The sequence below is a fragment of the Ovis aries genome, chromosome 15, assembly GCF_016772045.2.
Source record: "Ovis aries strain OAR_USU_Benz2616 breed Rambouillet chromosome 15, ARS-UI_Ramb_v3.0, whole genome shotgun sequence".
Lineage (NCBI taxonomy): Eukaryota > Metazoa > Chordata > Mammalia > Artiodactyla > Bovidae > Ovis > Ovis aries.
Window position 1 is genome coordinate 6,226,226 of NC_056068.1, and position 20,309 is coordinate 6,246,534.

The window sequence follows — 20,309 nt, forward strand, 5'->3', positions numbered from 1 at the left end:
GACTTCATGTCAAATAGATGGAGAAACAATGGAAACAGTGACAGACTTATTTTCTTAGGCTCCAAAATCACTGCAGATGGTGACTGCAGCCATGAAATTAAAAGACGCTTGCTCCTTAGAAGAAAAGCTATGACAAACCTAGACAGAATACTAAAAAGCAGAGACATTACTTTGCTGACAAAAGTCCACCCAGTCAAAGCTATGGTGTTTCCAGTAGTCATGTACAGATGTGAGAGTTGGACCATAAAGAAAGCTGAGTGCCGAAGAACTGATGCTTTTGAACTGTGGTGTTGGAGGAGAGTCTTGAGAGTCCCTTGGACACCAAGGAGATCCAATCAGTTCACCGGAAATGAAATGAGTCCTGAATATTCATTGGAAGGACTAATGCTGATGCTCCAATACTCTGGCCACCTGATGCGAAAAACTGACATTTATTTATTTATTTACTTTTAAATTTTTGTTTTAACTTTTTTTACTTTACAATACTGTATTGGTTTTACCATACATTGACATGAATCCACCACGGGTGTACATGCGATCCCAAACATGAACCCCCCTCCCACCTTCCTCCCCACAACATCCCTCTGGGTCATCCCCGTGCACCAGTCCCAAGCATGCTGTATCCTCCATCAGACATAGACTGGTGATTTGATTCTTACATGATAGTATACATGTTTCAATGCCATTCTCCCAAATCATCCCACCCTCTCCCTCTCCCTCTGAGTCCAAAAGTCCGCTATACACATCTGTGTCTTTTTTGCTGTCTTGGATACAGGGTCATCATTGCCATCTTTCTAAATTCCATATATATGTGTTAGTATACTGTATTGGTGTTTTTCTTTCTGGCTTACTTCACTCTGTATAATCGGCTCCAGTTTCATCCACATCATCAGAACTGATTCAAATGTATTCTTTTCAACAGCTGAATAATACTCCATTGCGTATATGTACCACAGCTTTCTTATCCATTCATCTGCTGATGGACATCTAGGTTGTTTCCATGTCCTGGCTATTATAAACAGTGCTGCGATGAACATTGGGGTACATGTGTCTCTTTCAATTCTGGTTTCCTCGGTGCGTATGCCCAGCAGTGGGATTGCTGGGTCATATGGCAGTTCTATTTGCAATTTTTTAAGGAATCTCCACACTGTTTTCCATAGTGGCTGTACTAGTTTGCATTCCCACCAACAGTGTAGGAGGGTTCCCTTTCTCCACACCCTCTCCAGCATTTATTGCTTGCAGATTTTTGGATCGCAGACATTCTGACTGGTGTGAAGTGGTACCTCATTGTGGTTTTGATTTGCATTTCTCTAATAATGAGTGATGTTGAGCATCTTCTCATGTGTTTGTTAGCCATCCGTATGTCTTCTTTGGAGAAATGTCTATTCAGTTCTTTGGCACATTTTTTGATTGGGTTGTTTATTTTTCTGGAATTGAGCTGCATAAGTTGCTCGTATATTTTTGAGATTAGTTGTTTGTCAGTTGCTTCATTTGCTATTATTTTCTCCCATTCAGAAGGCTGTCTTTTCACCTTGCTTATATTTTCCTTTGTTGTGCAGAAGCTTTTAATTTTAATTAGATCCCATTTGTTTATTTTTGCTTTTATTTCCAGAATTCTGGGAGGTGGATCATAGAGGATCCTGCTCTGATTTATGTCAGAGAGTGTTTTGCCTATATTCTCCTCTAGGAGTTTTATAGTTTCTGGTCTTACATTTAGATCTTTAATCCATTTTGAGTTTATTTTCATGTGCGGTGTTAGAAAGTGATCTAATTTCATTCTTTTACAAGTGGTTGACCAGTTTTCCCAGCACCACTTGTTAAAGAGATTGTCTTTACTCCATTGTATATTCTTGCTTCCTTTGTCAAAGATAAGGTGTCCATGTGTGTGTGGATTTATCTCTGGGCTTTCTATTTTGTTCCATTGATCTATATTTCTGTCTTTGTGCCAGTACCATACTGTCTTGATGACTGTGGCTTTGTAGTAGAGCCTGAAGTCAGGCAAGTTGATTCCTCCAGTTCCATTCTTCTTTCTCAAGATTGCTTTGGATATTCGAGGTTTTTTGTATTTCCATACATTTCTTGAAATTATTTGTTCTAGTTCTGTGAAAAATATCGCTGGTAGCTTGATAGGGATTGCATTGAATTTGTACATTGCTTTGGGTAGTATACTCATTTTCACTGTATTGATTCTTCCGATCCATGAACGTCGTATATTTCTCCATCTATTAGTGTCCTCTTTGATTTCTTTCATCAGTGTTTTATAGTTTTCTATATATAGGTCTTTAGTTTCTTTAGGTAGATATATTCCTAAGTATTTTATTCTTTTTGTTGCAATGGTGAATGGAATTGTTTCCTTCATTTCTTTTTCTACTTTCTCATTATTAGTGTATAGGAATGCAAGGGATTTCTGTGTGTTGATTTTATATCCTGCAACTTTACTATATTCATTGATTAGCTCTAGTAATTTTCTGGTGGAGTCTTTAGGTAGAGGATCATGTCATCTGCAAACAGTGAGAGTTTTACTTCTTCTTTTCCAATTTGGATTCCTTTTATTTCTTTTTCTGCTCTGACTGCTGTGGCCAAAACTTCCAGAACTATGTTGAATAGTAGCGGTGAAAGTGGGCACCCTTGTCTTTTTCCTGGCTTTAGGGGAAATGCTTTCAATTTTTCACCATTGAGGATGTTTGTTGTGGGTTTGTCATATATAGCTTTTATTATGTTGAGGTATGTTCCTTCTATTCCTGCTTTCTGGAGAGTTTTTATCATAAACGGATGTTGAATTTTGTCAAAGGCCTTCTCTGAATCTATTGAGATAATCATATAGTTTTTATTTTTCAATTTGTTAATGTGGTGAATTACATTGATTGATTTGCGGATATTGAAGAATCCTTGCATCCCTGGGATAAAGCCCACTTGGTCATGGTGTATGATCTTTTTAATGTGTTGTTGGATTCTGATTGCTAGAATTTTATTGAGGATTTTTGCAGCTATGTTCATCAGTGATATTGGCCTGTAGTTTTCCTTTTTTGTAGTATCTTCGTCAGGTTTTGGTATTAGGGTGATGGTGGCCTCATAGAATGTTTGGAAGTTTACCTTCCTCTGCAATTTTCTGGAAGAGTTTCAGTAGGAAAGGTGTTAGCTCTTCTCAAAATTTTTGGTAGAATTCAGCTGTGAAGCCGTCTGGACCTGGGCTTTTGTTTGCTGGAAGATTTCTGATTACAGTTTCAATTTCCGTGCTTGTGATGGGTCTGTTAAGATTTTCTATTTCTTCCTGGTTTAGTTTTGGAATATTGTACTTTTCTAAGAATTTGTCCATTTCTTCCACGTTGTCCATTTTATTGGCATATAATTGCTGACAGTAGTCTCTTATGATCCCTTGTATTTCTGTGTTGTCTGTTGTGATCTCTCCATTTTCATTTGTAATTTTATTGACTTGATTTTTCTCTTTGCTTCTTGATGAGTCTGGCTAATGGTTTGTCAATTTTATTTATCCTTTCAAAGAACCAGCTTTTGGCTTTGTTGATTTTTGCTATGGTCTCTTTTGTTTCTTTTGCATTTACTTCTGCCCTAATTTTAAAGATTTCTTTCCTTCTACTAACTCTGGGGTTCTCCAACTCTTCCTTTTCTAGTTGCTTTAGGTGTAGAGTTAGGTTATTTGACTTTTTTCTTGTTTCTTGAGGTATGCCTATAGTGCTATGAACTTTCCTCTTAGCACTGCTTTTATAGTGAAAACTGACTTTTTTAATAAGACCCTGATGCTGGGAAAGACTGAAGGCAGGAGCAAGAGGGGATGACAGAGCATGAGCTGACTGGATGGCATCACTGACTTGATGGACATGAGTTTGAGCAAACTCCAGGAGATGGTGATAGACAGGGAATCCTGGTGTGGTGCAGTCCAGGGTATTGCAAAGAGTCAGACATGACTGAGAAACTGAACTGACGTATAACCACGTTGGCTTGAATTCCCATACCTTCTCTCCCCCATCGCTCCACTCCATCATGCTTGTCACTATTCCTAAGCATTTTATGATTCACAAAGATATGTAAATTTATCTTTTCCTGCAAGATCCAAACAGGAAAAAAATAAGTTGTAGAGTTTGAGCCTTAGCTCAACCTCCTTAAGGATCCATCTCGTTTGGTGAAAATGTTCCTGGCATTCCCAAAGGGCACTCAACATTTTCTCAAAGAGATGTTTTCATACATTGTGTTATGTCAGTTTTGAAAATATGAGTTAAATATGAACTGGGGACTGATCTGAATATCTGTCACGTATGGTGAACCTCTAAATATCTGAGGTCTAGAGCCAAAAACTACTGGGAAAAACGTTTTTCATTCTAAGCAGTTAAAAAAAAAAACAAACTGCTAGAAAATAACCCGTAAGTTAAGTTGGAAAGTGTTGAAATGATAAAATAAGACTGATTTCAAAACAGATTCTAGGGTTATTTAGAAACATTAAAAAAAAAACTGAACTTTCCACATTGTGTTTTTATTAATATTGCATATAACAAGTTAATGTAAATATATATTCCTGTGAAAACTAGCTGGACAATAACAATATCGTATGAAAATAAACATAACTATCCTCTGCTCCTCACCAGTTTCTCAGAATTAGATGCCATTAGCAGTAACCAGTAACGACAGCGACCACCGCTGACGGCACACTGAACTGACTGGTAAAGTCGTTTTCAAACCGAAGCTGACTGCTAAAAACCACAGAAGGGGAAGACAGGGTATCAAAAGACGGAGTAAAAACTCCACAAAATAAAAAGAAATGTGCACAAAATAAGCAATAGATAGTTTCTCTGGCTAATAATGGTCAGTCCTTTTGGTTGTTTACTTAAATGCTGTTTGTTACCTGTGGATACAAGCCGTCCTACAAGTTTCTGTACTAAGAGTTCACTTAAATGACCAACTCAAACAACCTTGTTTATCCACTGAAGCTGGGATTTCTTCTCTTCAGAAGCATCCCATTCTTTACCTTCTGACCATCTCCAGCATTTCAACAAAGCACAGAGCAGCGCACCCACATGGGGTGCACCAGAGACCTCACAAGCAGGCAAGAAACAAGACAGGCTTTGTTTCATGGGGGAAGGGAGCAGGGCAGTTAAAAGAAAAGAACTGCATTACCAGCTTCTTCCCCTAAGTGATCAACCACCAAAATCCAAATGTTTCCAGTTTTAAAAGTAAAGAGAAAGTAAGTCTCTAAAACAGGATAGAATTTTTTAAAATACGTTCTATTTAAAAATTCAGAGTCTGCTGCCTAATAGTAACTTTCAAGTTACTTTTTCATAACTTGAACAAATCAGTCAGAAGCAAATCAGTCCTGACAGCTTTATGGTAGCAAATTATACAATCAGCAATTACTGAAGGGAAAAAAAAAAGACCAAAGGAGGTCGTCACCATGGGTTGTTTCTAAATGTCATTCTAAACATGAGTTTTCAAACTTCAGACAAATTTTAAGTTTGCATAATTGGTATCTTCAATCTTGTAATATTACAAAGTATTTCAGATCTGGTAATCAACTGTAGACTTTGATAATACAGTCTATCCCAGTAATGTCATTAAGTGTAAATTAAAACTTAAAAACATTTTTTTGAACTTTTAAAACATTAGCTCACATCAAACCTCCCACAACACAAGAAAGCACTTCTTTACTTTATCTAATATTTTATCAAGTTTCAGACATTACATGGTTACATGTTAGAATGACTGTATTAGTTTGTTCATAACATTTAGAAAGAAATTTTATGTTTTTCCTGTATTGATAAGATATTTAAGACTTCTGTAAAATAGCAGGCTTATTAGAAGAAATGAAAGTTTTCTGAAAACAATCTAACAGGCCACCTATCAGTCTTAAAACGGTAAAAACAAAACACAAAACTCCTACTGCTAGTTCAGTATTTCAATATGACTGAGGGAATTGCACTGTCTACAAAAAGTTGTTACTAACTGGCACAATAATTTACGTATTTTAAATAAGGCTAGGGTCCTAATTTAACGAGTGAATACCTTTTCATTATCAATATGCAAAAGATGTGTCCCAACACTCTTAAGCTATACCTACCTAAATGAAAAGTTATTCTGAGATACTTCACCCCTTTACCAGTTTTAACAAAGTCACAGGACTGTGTGTAATCATCACCATTATCTAATTTCAGAACATTTTCATCATCCCCCAAAGAACCCAAGTATTCCTTTGTGAGTACACTTTCTGTTGCCCCTTCCCCAGTTGCTGGTAATCATTAAACTACTTTGTCTCTTTGGAACTGCCTATTCTGAACAGGTCATATATGTGGAATCAATTTTGAGACTGGCTTGTTTCACTTAGTATGTTTTCTAGATTCATCCATATTATAGCATGTATCAGCATTTTACTCCTTTTTATCATGGAATAACTTTCCATTGTACAGATTTACTACATTTTGTTAGTTTGTTCATCAGTTGATGGAATATCTGTTATTTTCATCTTTTGGTTTTTATGAATCATGTGGCTACAGACATTCAAGTTTGCAGGTTTTTGTATGGACATATGGTTTCCTCTTGTGGGCATACGTATCTAGGGCACGGAATTGCTGGGTTGCACAGTGGGTGCCACTTTCTGAGAAACTGCAACGAAACGGTTTTCTTGAGTGGCTGCCTCCGTTTCCAATCACCCGGACAATGGACGAGGGTGCCAACTGCTGCACGTGCTCGCCAGCACTTACCGATGCCTGTCCTTCACTTCAGCCATCTTATTGAGAATAAAGTGGTGTCTCATTGTGGCTTTGGTCTGCATGATGTGCTAACAGCTAACCTCCTCTAATAGTCCACGCTAGGCACGCTCTGTACTTTTCTCCCTTTCGAAGTATCAAACTCCAGGCCCCCCAAACTGGGTTAAAGTACTTGAATCTTTATAAACTACTCAAAAATATCAACAACGTCTTTATTTTGATCACAATAAACTGTGGAAAATTCTGAAAGAGATGGAAATACAAGACAACCTGACCGGCCTCTTGAGAAACCTATATGCATGGAACAAGAGACTGGTTCCAAATAGGAAAAGGAGTACGTCAAGGCTGTATATTGTCACCCTGCTTATTTAACTTATATGCAGAGTACATCATGAGAAACGCTGGACTTGAAGCATAAGCTGGAATCAAGATTGCCGTGAGAAATATCAATAACCTCAGATATGCAGATGACACCACCCTTATGGCAGAAAGTGAAGAGGAACTAAAACGCCTCTTGATGAAGGTGAAAGAGGAGAGTGAAAAAGTTGGCCTAAAGCTCAACATTCAGAAAACGAAGATCATGGCATCCGGTCCCATCACTTCATGGCAAATGGATGGGGAAACAGTGGGAATAGTGTCAGACTTTATCTTTCTGGGCTCCACAATCACTGCGGATGGTGACTGCAGCCATGAAATTAAAAGACGCTTACTCCTTGGAAGGAAAGTTATGACCAACCTAGATAGCATATTCAAAAGCAGAGACATTACTTTGCCAACAAAGGTCCGTCTAGTCAAGGCTATGGTTTTTCCAGTGGTCATGTATGGATGTGAGAGTTGGACTGTGAAGAAAGCTGAGCGCCGAATTAATTGATGCTTTTGAACTGTGGTATTGGAGAAGACTCCTGAGAGTCCCTTGGACTACAAGGAGATCCAACCAGTGCATCCTAAAGGAGATCAGTCCTGGGTGTCCATTGGAAAAGACCCTGATGCTGGGAGGGATTGGGGACAGGAGGAGAAGGGGACGACAGAGGATGAGATAGCTGGATGGCATCACCAAGTCGATGCACATGAGTTTGGGTGAACTCTGGGAGTTGGTGATGGACAGGGAGGCCTGACGTGCTTCAGTCCATGAAGTTGCAAAGAGCTGGACACGACTGAGCGACTGAAATAACTAACTAACTAAGGTCAATTTGATATAATCTTCCTTCAACCATCTATCAAAAGTCTGGCATGAAAATTCATTATAATGGCATTTTTCAAACAATACAATTGTGAATAGAGCTTAAAAAACATTCAATAGAACATTTTCTCCTCATCACCTCATTAAGCAGTTTGGGGCAGGACACAGGAGTTGCTAAATGAGGTGAGGAGGAGAAGGGAGAAGTAGTCTTAACTAGCCTTCAGCTCTGTCTCCAGGACATAACTATGTTTTTTCCCTCTACTATGAAAACAGTGTTTAAAGTACAAGTAATGAAATGGCTGGTCTATAAAGAGGGAATAACGTTTTAAAATCTACCTGGCATCAAGAATTCATGTTAGATTAATGAGTAAATAGTCCCATTAACAATAGCTTTATTTCTAATTACATGTAATTTATCACTCTTTCACTAGGGGAATTTATAATTTAAAAGAGAAGAATCTGAGTTTTGACAGCTAAGCACAAAAACTGGTCCTTTTATATAGTGTAGAGCTTGACTGGCTTCTCATCTTTTAATGTCCCACTTCAAAAAAGTGTTCCTGACTACCTCACCTCATTCCCTTTTGGAGCACCTTATGATAAAGCCCTTCATTGTATTTAACAGGTTTTGTAATGGTTTATTTACTCAGTAGCCTGCAACCCCCAGCCCCCAACTGTTAGCATAGTGCCTGGTACGTAACTGGCACTCATCTGCTAAATGAGTAAGTAAGTACAAAAAGTTTTTATCCCTGGTTAGTAGGATGCTATTAGTGATGCACAGGAGAGTCTCCAAATTGAAGTGAGTCCAGAGTGAGTTCTGAAGCGACCTCAGCAACCAGGGTAGCAGAACAACAGGAGCATAAAACAAAGAATAGGAACCACCCCCCTTCTAAGTCACTCCAACTGATTTCAGCAGAAATCTATCTGGCTTTTCCCTCCGGAAGTCTATAATCTCTTTTTCTGTTTATCTGAATCCCTGAATTGGCACAAAAAGTGGCACCACCAAATGGATCTCTTCTTCAGTGCATTTTATAAGACACTTGCTATTAATGCAAAGCTGATGCTGGAATCAAGGTTGCCGGGAGAAATATCAATAACCTCAGATATGCAGACGACACAACCCTTATGGCAGAAAATGAAGAGGAACTAAAAAGCCTCTTGATGAAAGTGAAAGAGGAGAGTGAAAAAGTTGGCTTAAGTTCAACATTCAGAAAACTAAGATCATGACATCTGGTCCCATCACTTCATGGCAAATAGATGGGGAAACAGTGGAAACAGGGTCAGACTTTACTTTTTTGGGCTCCAAAATCACTGCAGATGGTGACTGCAGCCATGAAATGAAAAGACACTTACTCCTTGGAAGGAAAGTTATGACCAACCTAGATAGCATATTCAAAAGCAGAGACATTAGTTTGTCAACAAAGGTCCGTCTAGTCAAGGCTATGGTTTTTCCAGTGGTCATGTATGGATGTGAGAGTTGGACTGTGAAGAAAGCTGAGTGCCGAAGAATTGATACTTTTGAACTGTGGCATTGGAGAAGACTCTTGAGAGTCCCTTGGACTGCAAGGAGATCCAGCCAGTCCATTCTAAAGGAGATCAGTCCTGGAAGGACTGATGCTAAAGCTGAACTCCAATACTTTGGCCACCTCATGTGAAGAGTTGACTCACTGGAAAAGACTCTGATGCTGGGAGGGATTGGGGGCAGGAGGAGAAGCAGACGATAGAGGATGAGATGGCTGGATGGCATCACCAACTCGATGGACGTGAGTTTGAATGAACTCCGGGAGTTGGTGATAGACAGGGTGGCCTGGCGTGCTGCGATTCATGGGGTCGCAGAGAGTCGGACACGACTGAGCAATGAACTGAACTGAAGTGGTGCAAATGTAACCTGAAACACAGGTTTCTTTTAAAAATATATTTTCTTATGTCTGATGGGAGGAGTTTTAGTAACACAAGCCATTAATTTAAATTATCACTCGCTATACAAAGAAAATACTTCTTCACTATGTAATTATTTGTGTCACTGAACCATCATCAAGTAGAAAATATGTACTAATTTCACCTCATTAATATATGTGAGGAGGAGAGGGCATCAGAGGAGGAGATGGCTGAATGGCAACACGAATGCAACGGGCACAAACCTGGGCACTTCAGGAGATGGTGCAGACAGGGAGGCCTGGCGTGCTGCAGTCCCTGGGGCTGCAGAGAGTTGGACACGACTGGGCGACTCAACAACAACAGTGTATGTCTACGCACCCTCAACGAACAGAAGAGATTGCATATATGAATAATAGACTATTTTGACACTATCCTCCTGAATATAACATAAATTAAAAGAAAAAAAGACTAAAACTGCAAACGTCAAGTTTGAACTAACTTTGACAGTCCATAACCTTACACGTGAAAACATTCATTTCAGTGTTTATTTAATTTTTACTTAAAAAAAAAATAGTGAGGGCAACAATTTGTAACAATCTCTAACTGTGTTTTAAATTGAGCTTCACTGAGCACATGGCCTATAGTTACACTTCAAATCAACTTACATCAGGCTATTACAGCAACTTTAGGGAAGTTCTAAATTTTCGAAACCAAGCACACCAAAACTGTGTCCATCTTTAAGACAGTAAAGCTGAACCCCACTAACACATGCATTAAATTCCTATATGTGTCAGAGTTTGACAGTGTAGACAAAACTTAACTCTTCCATCCAGCACGGCCATTCCTTGTCAGATGTTTGCCTGGGCATACTCACCATGTGATAAGGCTTATCTTTAGATTAAGCTGGAAGATTTCCTAGTCTCCTCTTCACAAGTAATTTCCAGCTGTGACCAGAGGGCCAAAAGCTAAACTTAAATGGTACAATAAATAGTTCAAAAGTATCTTTGAAACCTCAGGGCACTCAAATCCAGAAAGCTACTGAGAAGTAACCTTAAGTAAGGATCCAAAGCAGCCACTGAAGATTTCATACTCTAGCATATTATATTAAATCACAATAATTAAGAAGGGGCTTCCCTGGGGGTTCAGACGGGAAGGAATCTTCCTGTAATGCAGGAGACTCGGGTTCAGTCCCTGGGTCTGGAAGAACCCCTGCAGAAGGGAACGGCAACCCACTCCAGTTTTCTTGCCTAGAGAATCCTGTGGACAGAGGAGCTTGGAGGGCCCCAATTCACGGGGTTGCAAAGAGTCGGAGAATGACAATAATTAAGGACTGGAAATATTCTTAAAAGCATCCAGTATGTGAGTTCAAATAAGCTGAGAAGTCAGGTACCTTTCTGAACGAATTGGTTATATTCTGATACTAGAATAACTTGGGTCTCCTGATTTCTAACTGAGGAGGTACATTTTTCTACATCACAATTTAATTCATATTGAATTTTTCTGCATCACAGTTTTATTCAAATTCATATTGAATGTATTATGCAACTACTATGGAGAGAACAGGATGCTAATTTCTTTTAAAGGATTTTTCAAGGTCATATAAAATGCCAGGTCAGAGAAGTGTTGCAATTGTTTTTCTCACTGGATAATGTGCATTTAAAAACTACACTGACTGTTACCTTTAAAGAGGCACTAGTTAAATGAAAGGCATCCAGAAGAAGGGAATTAAACTAGTAAAGAACTCAGAACTCTTAATGCATGGAAAAAACTAGAGAAACCAGTTAAAAGAGAATGTTCTGATATTAGGACTGTATTCACAAATTTGAAGGGAAGTAAATTTCTGAGTAATAAAGAAATACATACTTTCTGGTCATTAGAATCTTCCTTAAACAAAATGGACTGACTTGTAATGTGGGAAGTTCCTAGTTGAGGGAAAGGTCAAATCGAGGGAAAGGTCAAAGGTGAGGTTGGAAGGTAATCTCTTAAGGATGTGGAAGAGGCGAGGCCTGATAATTCAACTGTATGGTTTCACTTCTGTAGCTGGAAACTCACTACCTTGGTAATTTCCTCAAGATGAGTCACAACATATAAGTCACGGTACCTAAGTAAATGCATTAACCACTGTCATCTTCCTCCTTCTGAAATTTCCATGTATTAGTATTGGTGACTTAGGTGTGTTTCTAAAGATTAACTGCTTGCCATCTAGATTTCTTTAAAATTCTGGGTGTCAAAGGATCAAGTCCAGATTCTAGTTCTGCCACTTAACTATGTAACTCAGTAAGTCACGATTTTCCTAGATCTCAGTGAAACTCAAACTTGTCGCAGAATTCCCTACCTCTCCCAGTATTTTTTTTTAATGGACGTTGGTGGGTTTGCAGTCACAGGACTGGGTGGCACCGTGGCTCACCGGGCAGGAGTCAGGGCGCTCAACACTCCTTTAGTGCCCAGGGCACCCCTTTCCTCCTCCCCTGAGGAAAGGTAAAGAGAAGAGTCGCAAGTTGCTTTTATGTGCCAAACTTGGTGAGATTTACCTGTTTTAAGACACTGCAGTTAGCAACAGCTCTATTTACCTAAAACACAATGAAACAGCTTTTCCTCCCCACCCTAAGTAGTTAATAATATAGTTCACAACCCAAACTGACATTTTAGGATCACTAGGCAATATTTAAAAGAGCGTAAGGAAAACAGAACAAAAAACAAAGGAAAAACTTGTTTTTAATGCATGGATATCAAGAGACTTGCTTCAGTAAGAGTTCGAATAAGCTGAAGCTGGTATTCTAGCTACCCAAGACTCCATTAATGGAGGTACAGAGTTAGTTCCTATAGCCTTCAGTGCTTTCCCTTCCTCTACAACAGAGGGAAAAATATTTAGTTGGTCATTAGGTACATCTTCATTAAAAGCAAAAGATTACTTTTAACAGCTATCAGAAATATTTGCTCTTAAAGGGAAAAGGTCTGAACACTTAAAAAATTAAACAGACCTTTAACTACTGATGCAAAATATTTAACTGTGATCAGAAAGGTGTGCTGAACAACTTTTAGTTTGTGACTGAAGAGCAAGTTTTGGAATATCTTGAAACCAAGGACCAAAATTAACTTCTAGGTTTTAATTACCTGTTACATTTCCATGCATAGAATGTCTACGCACAGAATTGCTGTTAGCGATTACAAAGGATATTGTGTTTTCGCCAACCTAGGTTATTTATTATCTCTTTTAAGACTCAAAAGATACCCTTTTAATCCACATCTCTAGTTCCAGTACTTTATTTACACCAACTGTGTTTTCAATCCCCGTGGTCCCATCAGCACTTATTTCCAGAAACACAGATTCTAACACTATTTAATATGTTCTTTCCCATAAACAGGGACATTACATAAAAGATCAGTTCACTGACCATTAGTATTCTGGAGTAGATTTTTCATTCTGAAGAACGGGAATTTTTTTGGTTTGCTTTCATTAGGGCTTTCACTGGAAAATATTCATATGGCTATATTATATAAAATAAATAATCTTACGATGTACAAGAAAATGAGACTTTTTATGTTTGCAAGTATAAAATCTGTAGGGGAAAAAAGTGTAAACACGAAATAATTTAATGACCTGTGTAATATTCAAGCATCAACTTACTTTAATAAGTGTAAAAACAGTTCTAGTATGATTCCTTAAAAATAGATAAAAGCCCTTCTTTTTTCACAGTCAGTAAATATCAGCTAGTTCTTATTGCCACTGGATGTTACCTCATGATTTGTTATAAATTACCAATCAATGCTGTAAAATAATATAAATGTCAAAAATATATAGTTTTCATAGAAGGGCAAGAAAGGAGCATGAGATTGAGAGATACAAACTACTATGTAAAAAAAAAAAAGCAACAGGGAAAAATACAGCACAGGGAAACAGTCTTTATTTTGTAATAACTTTAAATGGAGTATCATCTAGAAAAATGTTGAATCACTAAGTGATATACCTAAAACTAATACTGTAAATCAACATAAAATAAAAACCTCAATAATTTTTTTAAAGATATAGTTTTTAAATGTTAAAGAACAAGAAAATCGAATAAAAAGGAACCGATACATAACAAATTACGAATTTCCTAAATTTATATTATATGAATAACTTATTAACTTCATGGGGGATGTGAAGAACTGATTAAAAAAATTATTCTAAATATAATTATTCCAAAGCATCTGATAAAGAACAGAAATATAAAAGAGGCTGGTGTTTGAAGGCAATTAAGTGATAAAGTCAAGCTTATAAAGAGGTCAAATGTATTTTCCACTCTAAAATGTCAAAAGACATAGGTCAACTTAATGTAAAAAATGGTAAATACTTTAATATAGATTTAGGGAATATAGGAAAGCAAATTTCACAACCATGAAGGAAACAACCTATCATTTGTTGCTGTTTGCATGGTTCAAAGGGTCAGAAAGGGGATAGTTTATATTTTTTTGGCAGATAAAATGCAATCTACCATAGAACGTCAGATTTCAAGGAAAACTCCTTCAAATTCAGCAGCTAACAGCTTGTCTCTATTTGCTGTCACTCTGGATCAGAGAAACCCACACTTTTTTCTTCCCCTTTCCTGCTCCCCTTCAGTTACACTTGAGCTCTCTGACTGAAAAGGTCTGGAACAGATTAGAAGTCGGGCCACAAAATAAAAAGCTTTGGCAAGCTGTCAAGCCTGTCTGGAATACACATACAACAGTGGGCCCAAAAGGGGAAACTAAAAGCAGTAAGAGTATTTTACGAAACCTTTTCTTGGCATACTTAATTGTACGCTGTGTGTACATATGTGTTGAGGTGGGAGGGAGACTATTATTTTTTTGGTACTTTCTCCCATTTAAAACAAAAGACCAAGCTATGTGTGATTAACAGATCGACTTAAGCTCACAGCCAACTTGCTTTATTTACTTCACTTTTTATTAACTGGAAATACTTAAAAACAAAACAAAAACTTTTGTTCCAACTGCTGATTTCTATAGCTAGTTAAGAGTTAATCATCATTTTTCAGAGCCTCATGTAGAGGGAAAGAAAAATCCCACAGAACCATTTTTTAAAATTTCCAAATGCGGACAAGCTGAATTCATTTCATTAAAGATGATTTGAGGAAACATGGCTGTTATCATTCTAGTCCATACAAATGGCAAGATTTATTAAATTTTCTACCTTACTTGGGTTCCTGTTTCAACCACAAGGCCTTATTCAAATATTAAATAGAATCAGAAGTTGTAAATTATTAACATGCCACATTACTTTTTTAACACCCAAATAGGTCTTGAAGCTCAAAAGGCTTGCATTTAAGCCAAAGAGACAGTCTCTGCCCTGATCCCACTCTGACTTTACCTGAATAGGGGTTGGTTCATAACGCTGACCAATGGTGAGCTTGGGGCGGCACTGCTTCGAGAAAGAGATGGGAGTCACTGCTCTCTCAAGTTAAAAACCCAAATGTCGGGGTTTTTAAAAGGTATACATACTGACACAGAACTGTTCGCAATGTTCCTAACAGGGCAGTTATTTTGCCCAGTCCTGGGTAGAGTTTTCTTTCTCCCTTTTACCCCAGATTGTGTTCTGATGGCATTCAAGGAGTTAATTCCTCCTTCCCGTAAGGGCCCCGCAGTTGTTGTTAGGTCAACCCCTGCAAAGCTTCAAAGGTTCCGAGCTCCCGCAGTCTGACCTACTCAGTGATCTGCACATTGTTTTCATTTAGCTACATCCAGTCCAAGACGAAAGCTTTAAAACCACAACGATCTGCTCCTTTTTAGATTCATTTTTCCATGGCTTTGGAAAAATATCTCAGAAACCCAACTGAAGAAAGGAAAACAGTGAAAAAATATGGATTAAAAAGGCCCCAAAGTGCTTGTATACTATTATCAAGATATGCACATTTGGGAGGGGGGTATTTCTTTGTGCAAATGGTGATTTTTGTCATTTGAGGGAGAAATATGGCTTTACTTTTTGTTTCCTAAATGAAAAACAAAGGAAAAAAAAACCTTAAAATATGGGTGTGGGGTGGGGGAGTGAGGGCAGAAACGAAGAGAAGGGAAAAAACGCTTCTGGCCTATCTCTAGGTGACAGGGGTCCCCGCCCCAGCTGAGGACAGAAAACATTTTACCACTGAGACACAGGATGGGAGTCACTGCTCTCTCAAGCTAAGCATAAGCAAACACCAGGTCACTCACCGACAAAAGCTGCTATTTCAGGTTTTAGATGAAGCAACAGCCTGATTTTTTCTATAGCTAGAGAGAGAATTTTAAACAAGATCACTGTGCTTCTCAAAAATGTGAAAGAAACAGCGAGTCTGGTTAGTAAACCACCACAACATTCCTCCAATCCCATCCCAAGAAGTCAAAGCTAAAAAGTTGATTTAGATCCAAATTCAGGTTTAAAGTGAAAGGCATAAAAATAGTAATAGATAAGTTGGCTAGGCAGTCATTTTTTAAAACTATAAAGCAATGCAACTTAATTTAAATGTACCTTCCAAAATTCATATACCAAAAAACAGTTATCAAAAATATTTTAAAAGATTTTGAGATGAACCTTTACCAAAACGAGGGTCAAGCCTGGGGTCTAGCCAAGAGGTGGTCTTGTTCTTGTGGTTTATATAGTATATTTCTCCATCCTGAGTCATGGCTTGTTCCCATCCGTCAGGAAGAGGACCTATAAACAACAGAAAAAAAAAAAAAAATCACAGTTGGTTTTTATTTGGTGCACCTAAAAATAAAAAAAAGTGGGAGAGGTGCTAATTTAAAAAGAAAACACATCCTGACATAAAACAACTCATTAAAGTAGAATTAAGCATGTGTTCAGAGAAGAAAGGTAAACCCCAATACTTGATTCTTCTCCACCAAGAAGAAATTATCCAATAATAAAATCTACATCCCCAGAGACACAGATGTAAACAAACTTCAGATTTTGGAAGAACTCTGAAAGTCATGACCCAAGCCATTACTATTAGTGTTACTACAAGACATGGAGTGCTGCAGCTCGGGGACTGTCCCCCCGTCCAGCCTGTTTCATGACAGTACCTTCCTAGAGACCCCAGAGCTCTTAATAAGGAATCTGTGCAAGAGTTCTCACAGCACTACGGTATCATAAACATTCTGCTGAATATAGAGCACAGTTTAGCTTAGCCTGCCAACTGCTATTGATTTCCATTATTTATGTGACTGACACACACCAAGAACACTATAATAGAGAAAACGTGCTTGAAAAGAGCTGATTCTTAAGCAGCCCAGAAGTTGCTAGGAGGTGCGGATAGGGCTGGAAGTTTCAGTCTGTCAGAGATGTGGGAGGTGGTGAGAGTAAGGACCAAGACTGCTGGGAGGCACGTTTCTCAGGAAGAAAAAGAAAACAGGTACAAATTCCAAAACTACAGTGTGAGGAAGCAACACCTGGGAGATAGTGCCAAGAACACAGAAAGCTTAGGGATCATTCTAGGCTTCCCTCCTAAGCTCATTCAGGAAAGAATCTGCCTGCCATGCAGGAGACCTGGGTTGGATTCCTGGGTCGGGAAGATCCCCTGGAGAAGGGAACAGCTATCTATTCCAGTATTCTGGCCAGGAGAATTCCATGGACTGTATAGTCCATGGGGTTGCAAAGAGTCAGATGTGACTGAGTGACTTTCACTTTCACTTTTGGGTTTCCCTGGTAGCTCAGTTGGTTAAGAGACCACCTGCAATGCACGAGACCCTGGTTCAATTCCTGGGTCGGGAAGATCTGCCGGAGAAGGGATAGGCTACCAACTCCAGTATTCTTGAGCTTCCCTTGTGGCTCAGCTGGTAAAGAATCCATGTGCAATGCGGGAGACCCAGGTTTGATCCCTGGGTGGGGAAGATCCCCTAGAGAAGGGAAAGGCTACCCACTCTAGTATTCTTGCCTGGAGAATTCCATGGACAGAAGAGCCTGGCAGGCTGCAGTCCATGCAGTCAGAGAGTCAGATACCACTTAGTAACTAAACAACCACCAAGATGATGCTATCCTTACAAGGGAAGTGAGTTGCTTTTGAGAGGGAACAGTAATGAAATGAGAGACCCAGTGTAAGTGATCAAACCCAGGCACATTTGTCTCCTTGTCTCCTCCACTTCCCACCCCCACGAGGATCAGGAGAGGCAAAGGGAAATGCACCAACAGGAACTGACTGCTCGCTGGGCGCCAGGCATGGTGTTAAGTACACACGTGCATGGACTCATCTGACGCAGACGATGACTGAGGACGTATGTGGCAGGACAGTCTCCATCGTAACCGGAAACTGAGGCTGCATGGCTTAGCCGCACATCACAGATGATGCTCAAACCCAGCAGCCTGATTCCCGAGCCAGATTCCTCATAACACTTCTTTTCTTAAATTTTATCATTTTTAAGCTTTAAAAAAACTTCTTCTTAAGGGGAGGATAACTGCTTCACAATGCTGTGCTGGTTTCTGTCACACAAGAACGTGAGTCACCCGTTAAGCATACACACGTCCCCTCCCTCTTACTCCCACAACTTTTTATTCCTCTTCCACATCCAAGATTAGAGACTAAGTGTGTCTCCTGTGCAAAAATGGAACAAGTCCCTTTTCTCTAGGCAGTAAGTCCCCTGCATATGAACCTCCAAGTTGGGAACTTGCAAAGATGTAAACGTACACGCCCAACCGTGTTTACGTTCGGTCACGTGTCTGGTGCACACTGTCACATGCGTGCACCCCCCCCGACACGTGGTTGTGCTTTTGTGCATTTCACTGTAGAGACTGCAGCAGTACAGCATGTACTTACTACCCAGCATCATCGGATCATTCTTTCAAGAAGGTGGACAGAACCGAATGCAGCCTGTGCTCCCGGGGCCGGCATGAGGGAGACCAGCTTGTCCTCTGCGTCCCATCGCCGACATCCTCCACCTCCACTCCCCGCTGCAGTCAGGAACCTGCCTGTTCACCTGATGCCAGTTTATGCCAGCCATCATACTCTACTACTGTACTTTTCAGGGTTACTATACTGTAAGGTAAAAACTTTTTTGGTGTATTTTTTAATGTATTATTTTTGAAAAAATATTATTAACCTATTACAGTACAATACTATATAGCCTGATTGTGTTAGTTGGGTACCTAGGCTAACTCTGTTGAACTTATGAGCAAGCTCTTGGAACAGAACTCATTCGTGTGCAGGGGACTGAGTGTGTTGGCAGTCCAAGATAGCCTTGTGAGTGGTGCGGGAAGAGGAGCTGTGGCTAACAGACCACTTACACGGGCCCATGGGACCCAAGGCCCTAATTCTAGGCCAGTTTCATTTGTATCAAGAACAGACTGACTTGCTATTATACTATTATCAAAGATCTTCTTTGATGGGGTCAAAATCATGTTAGGGAATGCAGGCACGTGCAACTGGAGTGTTCTAGACTCCTACTAGAGGCCACAAGGGAAGACCCTCCTCCAATCCTGAGTGTGAAGTTCTGCATATGATGCTATGTCCAGAGGCGGGACTCTGCTACAGGTATCCTGTGTTTACTAAGAGGTAAACAGGAAGCAGAGTTGGTAAACACGTACAAATAAAACCACTTCTCTCAGCAGCCTTCAGTGTCACTTTGGTCTCTGCTTTCCCACCAGGAAGTCAGAAACTTCAGAACTGTTGCTGTTCAGTCGCTCAGTTGTGTCCGACTCTTCTGTGGCCCCACAGATTGTAGCCCACCAGGCTCCTCGGTCCATGGCATTTCCCAGGCGAGAATACTGGAGCGGGTTGCCATTTTCTTCTCCCGGGGATCTTCCCAACCCAGGTAGTGAGCCTGCAGGTGGATTCTCTACTACTGAGCCACCAGGGAAGCCCAAGTGTTTGTCACTAACTTTAATTGCAGAAGATGGCTCTTACCTGGATAAGAAGAGCTGGAAATTATTGATTGCTAAATTTTCGCAGATGGATTGAAGCAGATCAGAGAGTGTGAGTAGAGTCACATATTCTATTATAAACAGATTATGTGAATGATTTGATATTAATCCAGCGCGTTTTGCTCCTTGAATGTTTTCATTTTTACAGCTCATTTGATATCTTAAAAAGTGTTTAAAATCTGTAGAACAGTAAAACGGAAAAGCAAAAGTTTCTTGTAATCTGTTCTCCAGGAGAAAAACTGAACTTTCGTTTTGTGATATACTCTGGATTTTTTTTTCCTGTGCACATTTTGTAATACACATGTGTAACTACTGCCATCATGCTATACCTGAGCCACATCTGCTTTTATTCACTTAATATACATTAAGGGCATCTTTTCTTAACATAACATGTAAGCCTCTCTCATTCTTTTTAATGGCTTCACAGATCTTACTACACAGATATACTAGAATTCATTTATCCCAGTGTTACATATCAGAGTTGTTTCCACATTTTGTCCTAAATTTGTTATAAACTGTGCAATGCACAGCACCCCCCCGTAGCGATGGCACCAGCTCCATCACTACACTGCACACCCTATACTTAACCCCATCAGACTGAGACACAGTCACATTCAGACAGATCACTTGCCCAAGGTAGACAGCAGAGTAAACTTTGCCAAGATAAAGATCTGAACCCAGGCAA

General features: G+C 39.4%; 1 protein-coding gene across 8 annotated transcripts in view; it reads right to left on the reverse strand.

Annotated features, from left to right (window-relative positions):
• Positions 1–20,309, reverse strand: part of YAP1 (Yes1 associated transcriptional regulator) — a 140,771-nt gene that overhangs the window by 30,836 nt on the left and 89,626 nt on the right. For 4 of the 8 annotated variants that reach the window (XM_015100723.3, XM_015100725.3, XM_015100721.3 and 1 more), the window contains 1 exon segment: positions 16,313–16,426. In XM_015100723.3, coding sequence (XP_014956209.2) covers positions 16,313–16,426 — 114 coding nt within the window. 8 annotated transcript variants of the gene reach the window in all.